This window comes from Lineus longissimus, chromosome 14 (genome assembly GCF_910592395.1).
Source record: "Lineus longissimus chromosome 14, tnLinLong1.2, whole genome shotgun sequence".
Classification (NCBI taxonomy): Eukaryota; Metazoa; Nemertea; class Pilidiophora; order Heteronemertea; family Lineidae; genus Lineus; species Lineus longissimus.
Genome location: NC_088321.1, coordinates 12,959,106 through 12,966,274, shown reverse-complemented (window position 1 = coordinate 12,966,274; position 7,169 = coordinate 12,959,106). Strand labels below are relative to the sequence as shown.

Genomic DNA, 7,169 nt, shown 5'->3' with positions numbered 1-7,169 from the left:
GAACTGAATGTCCATTTAAAACCATGTGGCATGTTCTCAGTTCTATAGCCCAAAATGGCGGTGTCTGTGGTCAACCTGTCCTGTAAATGTTTGTTTCCAGGACGAATATTCATTAGAGGAAAGCTTTCAATACCAATATCATCCGTCTTTACAAGGAAGTACACCCCCAGCGCTTCAGCATGTGCTTTTCACTGCATCATCACCAAACCATGCAGGTCCTTTATGTGCCTGAAGAAACAAACACAACACCATTGTCGATTGGTTAAGTTAAATCTCAACCAGATACAAACAGGAAAGTACATTGTTTCAGAATCAAATATAAAAGAGCCAGTTTATTTCATCAAGACATTCAAGTCCCTAGATCTCTAGGTCTCGACTCTGATATGCGTAAAAAGTAAAGGAAGGTGTACCATAGCTACATGAAAAAACACTACTAAATTACCAGAAGAAACACAAACCCTGAAGCTGTTTTACACAAATACACAAACACACTTTATTTACATAAGCAACTTAGGTAATGGTCTATATGGTGGCAATGTAGAGCTCTCTGCTATGAATGACACTTGCACAAACACATCAGTCAGTCAATCTGGTTGAGAAACACATATCCAAAGAAGCTCCAACTCGTAGAAACACAGTCATGTACATGTCGATGACGTCACAGAAAAAGTGCAAGCCCGGTACCGGAAGTGAGTGACAAAAGACAAGTCACGATTGCGCAAACAGGAAGTACAGATATCCGACGTATATCCACGTAAAACGTTGCGTATAAAGGTTACATGTAAAGGTGCTCCTTGCGGCCGCCACAGACACTTGTTACGAACGATGTAAGCAGTGCTACGAAATGTAGCCAAAATGTATGGTCTATGCACACACGTGCTTGGCTCTATGCATAGTTACGAATTAAAGAATTGTCAAAGCTCGAGACACACAGTAAATCTTTCTTTCCATCAGTCGTGGAAAGAACGTAATAGAAATACTCAAAGTTCGGATCCTTGAACACGAATAAAAACACAGGAGCAAACGTCCTCCCGGTCTTCTCACACCACAGCTGTGTATACGAATGGGGCGAGTATAAGAAAACTGATAGAAAATGAACCTATGCACTTACGTAAGAAGGTAAGTGCATAGGCCTAAAATAAACTGTGTTTGTAAACAAGTCTCTTGATGGCGTCCACCACAAGCCAGCACCATACATGTTGTAACAAAATAATTAACTCAGGTCCTATTTGACCAACAACCGAACATCCTCCCCTCTGAAAATCGAATTAACCCAAGTATAAAGATTTTCACTACAAACTAAAAACAAAATCTCTATGTTGCTTGCGCGCGCTACGCTTGTAGCATTTTACTATATGAATCGTTTGAACAAAGTATACTAGTGGTGCAAACATTATCATCGGAAATTGCAATGACTTCATCATGTCCTAATCTATAAGTAATAATCGTACGCGATAATCTACTGATTATCTACTGGTTCAAGTAACCTTAACTTCTGTACTGGTCGCCGTCTCAGACCAGCAGCTGTCCTCACTGTCACGGACCTCACTAAGTTGTCCCTGCCTGGGTGCAACTCTTCCACTTTGGCCAACGTCCAGTCTCCCTTTCGCATCCCTTCTTCTGCCAAAAATACAACGTCCCCAACTTGAAGGTTGTCCCTTACATCGGTCCACTTCCGCATCTGCTGGAGTTGGAGAAGGTACTCTGTTGTCCATCTGTTCCAAAATTGCTTCATAAGAGACTGTTGGTACCGCCAACGCTTGCCAAGTGTGGTCTGTGCAGTAACCTTGTCAACCTCCGGAAGAGACTGGGGGCTTCGTCCTATGGCAAGGTGCCCCGGAGTGAGGGGCAACCAATCCTCTGTATCACTCGACACCATGGTCAATGGACGCGAGTTCACCATTGCCTCTACTTCCGTTAAAACAGTCATCAGCTCAATCAGGGTGAGCTTCGATTTCCCGAGAACCTTCTTCAATGGTCTCTTTACCGATCCAACCATTCTCTCGTAAAACCCACCGTGCCATGGAGCACGTTCAGTGATGAACTTCCAGCGTATGCCCTCTTGTTCTAACTTGTCTCTAACATCATCCTGCTTCTTGAAAATCTTCTGGACTATGTCTGAAGCCTTCTTAAAAGTTTTAGCGTTGTCCGACAACATCATCCGACATCGTCCTCTTCGGCTCATCATTCTCCGCAAGGCCAACATAAACTGCTCAGTAGTCAGTGTTTCGACAAGCTCAAGGTGTATGGCCCTAGTCACCATACAGGAAAACAGACAAATGTACACTTTGCTTGTTGATTCACCTCCAACTGTGACCCTCACGAAGAGTGGCCCAGCAAAATCGACACCGACATTAGTGAATGCTGGTGCGATTGATATACGCTCCTCTGGCAAAGGTGCCATTCGTTGGTCGATCTTGAGAGGTTCTCGACAGGTTTTGCACGTATTGAGTATCCGCCGCACCTCTTGTTTCCCATGGACAATCCAATATCTGTTTCGTAGACTTGCTAGAGTCTGAGCCGCTCCAGGATGCAAGGTAATCTTGTAGTAATGCATCACAAGCATCTTCACGAACGAATTGTGAGTCGGAAGAACGATTGGGTGCTTCACTTCTTCTGGCAGTGGGGCATAGTTGAGGCGACCACCTACGCGGATAACTTGTGATCGCTTATCCAAATATGGGTTCAATTGGACGATGACACTTGTCTTCTCTACACTCTCTCCAGCTTTAAGCTTCTGTATCTCCTTCTGGAAATGCTTCTCTTGGGCCCATTGTATCCAATGAAGTTCTTCCTTCCTCCTCTCACTCAATCGATCACTCCCCTCATCTGGGACAGTGTCTACATCTTTGTTTGCTTTGTCTCTTCGGTATAGTGTGATCCAACTCCTCAATCTCATCATGACTCTGATGAATTTCTCATAGTCTGAAAATTTCTCCACATATTGTTCTACCTCGGAGTCCTTGAGTCTTTGACTGGGCAAAACCGCCAACGAGGTACTTGTTGTCTTCTTCTTCTCGTTAGCCTTCTCGGCTTCATTAGAGACCACAATTATTGGGGGCCACTCCGTTTCCTTTTGCCTCAGAAACAGTGGTCCATCCCACCACAGTGCGGAGTCGACCACTGCTCTCGCTGTGACACCTCGTGAGCATAGGTCCGCAGGATTAAGTTTGCCGGGCACGTATCTCCAATTCAGTGGTCTAACAAGCTGTTGAATCTCTGACACCCGATTAGCAACGAAAACTTGCCATGTATACGCTGGCTTTGAAATCCAGTGCAACACGACCTGAGAGTCAGTCCAACAGATTGTCTTCTCTATCAGCAGCTTGAGTTCATTTCTGACGTATGTCACCAGTCTAGCATTGATGAGCGCGGCAATGAGTTCCAGCTCAGGAATGCTACGTCTCTTCCCAAATAGGAGACAGACGAGTCTTTGAAAAGAGCAGTGTAGAATACTTCCTTCCAGATGGTCTATCTTCAGCCAAGAGATAGATTGCACTGCCGTAGGAAGCTTCGCACGCATCGCCAAAACCATGGAGGGAGTAAATTGGATTCTGGAAATCTTCAGGTTTGAGGCATCGAGGAACTTTGATTTCATCGAGGATCTCAACTTGTTCCTTCCAAGCCCTCCATTCATGATCTAGCTCCTCGGGTAAAGGGTCGTCCCATGTCCCTTGTGTCAGCCATGTTCTCTGGAAAATCTGTTTTGCCTTTATGGTGAACGGAGAAAGCATTCCTAACGGATCGTATACTCTGTGTAACTGCTGTAGAACAGAACGACGAGTCTCCACCGGCCTATCGTCCATTCTCTCAAGGAAGGAAAACATGAGGACATCTTCACGTGGTGAGTATTTCACGCCCAGCGTCTTTGTGCTTTCCTCGGCAAATGTTGCAACCTTGTGAAATGAAGCTAAGTCTCTCTCTTCTAAATGAGATAGCGCCTCTGGCTTGTTCGAAATAAATTTTCGCAAAGAAAACCCTCCGTCATACAAAACAGTCTTCAAATCAGTTGTTAAAGTTGCCGCGTCTTCTACTAATTCCTCACCAGTAAGAACATCATCAACGAAGATGTTGTCTTCGATCTCAGCGACAGCTTTTGGATATGATTCCTTCTTTGTCTTCACGTGGTCAAGAATCGTCTGTATACTTGAGAATGGTGATGAAGTGAGACCAAAAGTCACCGTTGTTAAACGATAAACCTCCGGTTCCTTGGACTTGTCCAAACCTCTCCATAAGAACCTCTGAGAATCCTGATCCTCTTTTCTCATTTTAACTTGAAGGAACATCTTCTCGATGTCAGCCACTAATGCCACTCTGTGGCGTCTAAATCGCAACAAAACCCCTGGGAGATCCGGCTGCAATGCTGGCCCTGGCAGCAATGTCTCATTTAACGATACACCTTCATATCCAATCATGGACCCATCAAAAACAACACGCACTTTGGTCGTCGTCTTATCTCTTCGCACGACTGGATGGTGAGGAAGGTACCAAACCTGATGATTGTCAGGCTCTCTATCCTCCAATACCTTTTCGGCTCTTCCAGCTGAGAGCAGGTCTTGAATCTGAGCTTCATACTCGGATGCTAATCTGGGGTCTCTCTTCAGTCTCTTCTCGAGTCCTATTAGACGATTGGTAGCTAAGGCTCTGTTGCTTTTGAGGATCCTATCCTTGTAACTTGGATGACGTGGTAATCCAGTCACATAATGGTCTCCTACTCGTGTTGTCATCATTCGGTGTTGCTCCAAGGCCGAAGTCTCAAGTTCAGTCGAGTTCTTACTCTCATTAGGACGAATGCCCAGGTGTTCAAGGTCCCAATAACTGGTTGCCATCTCAGTTTCATTTTGTTCTTGGAAGCTGACGCGGTGGACACAATAAGTACGGTTGACTTCGGTCTGGGTTGAGTACGGCCCACATAGGATCCAGCCTATGTGAGTCTTCTGTGCCATGGGCGTTCCTGGAGGCCCTCTGATTCTCTTCTCTTTTAAGATGTTGAGAGTGTCTTCAATGCCCAGAAGAACATCCACTTCAGAGTTTGCCTGGACAGGAAATCTTTCCGCGAGCTGTAGACCCCTCAAATGACTCATCTTGGTGAAATCCACGTTGACAGCATTTATCGGAGCACTTGGCTTGTCCAAAATGTACGCAGAAATTTCGAAAACTTCTCCCTTCCAGCCAGGAAGAATTCCCGATAGATAGAACTTGACCTTCTCAGTAGTGGTAGCCATCACCTCTCCACCTGCCAAGATGAACTCACCTTCAACCTTGGGGCCTCTCAAATTCAATCTTTTTGCCATTGAACGGCTAATGAACGTAACACCACTCCCGGTGTCCAGTAACACGCGACCTTCCGCAACCCTAGACTTTGACTCAAGTTTCACTATGCCGCTCTGCATGACGACATTCGTTGAACCAGTAGACTTGACCAGTCCTGCAGTCGATTCAACTTTGTTCTGATGTAGTACCTTTGATGTAAGGTTAGAAGAACCTGATACATTACTTCTCGCAGCGTTGTCACTTCCACTTCTTTTCTCGAAGTGGAGCAAAGTATGGTGATTCTTCTTACACGATTTGCATCCCCTAGATCGACATGTTTTTACCATGTGGAATCTCGACAAGCAATTGAAGCAAGCCCTTGCTGCTTTCACACGCTCGCATCTCTCCTCAACATGCATCTTGGAAACGGACGGACACGAATAGGATTGGTGTGCATTATCACAAAAGACACACCGACTTTCGGTACTCTCCTGTGTTTGTGGGGTCACATTCAAGGCGTGGCCAGATGGACGCCTTTCAAATGATCTTTCCTTTTTTGGATCGTTTGGAAGGGACTCTGACCTTCTAGCAACCTTCACTGCATCTTGGATCTTCTCGATCAAGTCGTCAATTCGAATTGGAAGGTTGGACGGAGCTGTCGTTCTCTTTTCTTCTTTGATTCGTTCGCTGTCCCACTTTCTCACCAAACTCTTCGGCATCTTCCTCCTTACTAACGCAGTGAGAATCCAACTAGATCGGATGAGCTCTGGGTCATCGTGTGTCCTCTTCTTAATGTAATTCCAGTTTGCCACCAGTGTGTTCAGCACAGGATCCAACTCTCGAACTGTGGGACTTTTTACAACTGGAACACTAGCTATCTCATTGACAGCCTTCTCAATGCGAGCTAACACATCTCCGTAACGATTCTCTAAGAACTCGATTATTTCTTCGTAGCTTGGGTCTTTCAAACCAGACACCAACTTTGCTACCTCTCCATCGAGTAATGAAATTACAACATGAGTCTTCTCGACGTCACTGTACCCAGGTTTTCTAACCTCTGCACCCACAAGATCTCGCCATTGATCAAATAGCTCAGTATCGCCCTTGAATTTTGGGATCTGAATAACTCGCTTCTTGTGCGTCAGCGTAGAAAGAATTTCTTCTAGTTGTGTCTCAGAAACGCCAGTGCTCACTCCGGCGAGAGCCTTTGACAAGCTTTCTGCAAACATTTCCGGGCTGAACTCAGATTTAGCAGATTTTCCGGATGCTTCACTTGCTTCCTGCACAGGTGATAAACATGCCTCTAACCCTTGTATCGAAGCACACATATGATTGTACGCTTTGAGGTATCTCACCTCACCATCATCATCTTTCACCGCTTTTAGGCGAGCATCATTGTCTGCATGATAATCTATTTGATCCTGCACTCCTGATAACTCCCCATAAACTTCCTCAACCCTTTTGAATGAAGAAAGAGCTGTACGTATCGCTATATGCACATCTTTTTCATTAGACTCATCATCAGCAACAAGTGTTTCAGCTTCCTTAGCAGCTGTATCTGTCACAGTGATATATTTTGTGAAGCGACCTCTGGTGATTCGCCTCTTCTCAAGCAACTCATTTAAACTTGCCGCCATATTGTACTATTGTACTTGAGTATGAAAATAAAGACACACTGAGGGGAGGATGTTTTACACCGCACAATAAATGCTTTATACGAGATGACCGGTCGCAATTGGCACGCACCGTTTCTAATCAGCTAGTGCCAATCTCGACAAGTATGCTCCAAAGGTTCTCCACTTAAACCCACGACGAAATGCTTAGATTCTTATTTAGAATCTCTACACCCGATAGTCCTCGGCTCAACACTACCTTATGCACAAATATGTCACGTAACAAATTAATACCAGTGAATG

At 45.0% G+C, this 7,169-nt stretch overlaps 2 protein-coding genes across 2 annotated transcripts; both read right to left on the bottom strand.

The window, feature by feature from the left end:
* Nucleotides 1–1,459: 1,459 nt before the first annotated feature.
* LOC135498696 (uncharacterized) lies at nt 1,460–2,899 on the bottom strand. The gene has a single exon (XM_064789078.1). It carries the CDS (start codon nt 2,897–2,899, stop codon nt 1,460–1,462), a length of 1,440 nt encoding a protein of 479 aa, XP_064645148.1.
* Nucleotides 2,900–3,398: 499 nt separating this feature from the next.
* LOC135498695 (uncharacterized) lies at nt 3,399–6,890 on the bottom strand. The gene has a single exon (XM_064789077.1). The coding sequence runs from the start codon at nt 6,888–6,890 to the stop codon at nt 3,399–3,401; it is 3,492 nt and encodes a 1,163-aa protein (XP_064645147.1).
* Nucleotides 6,891–7,169: the final 279 nt, after the last annotated feature.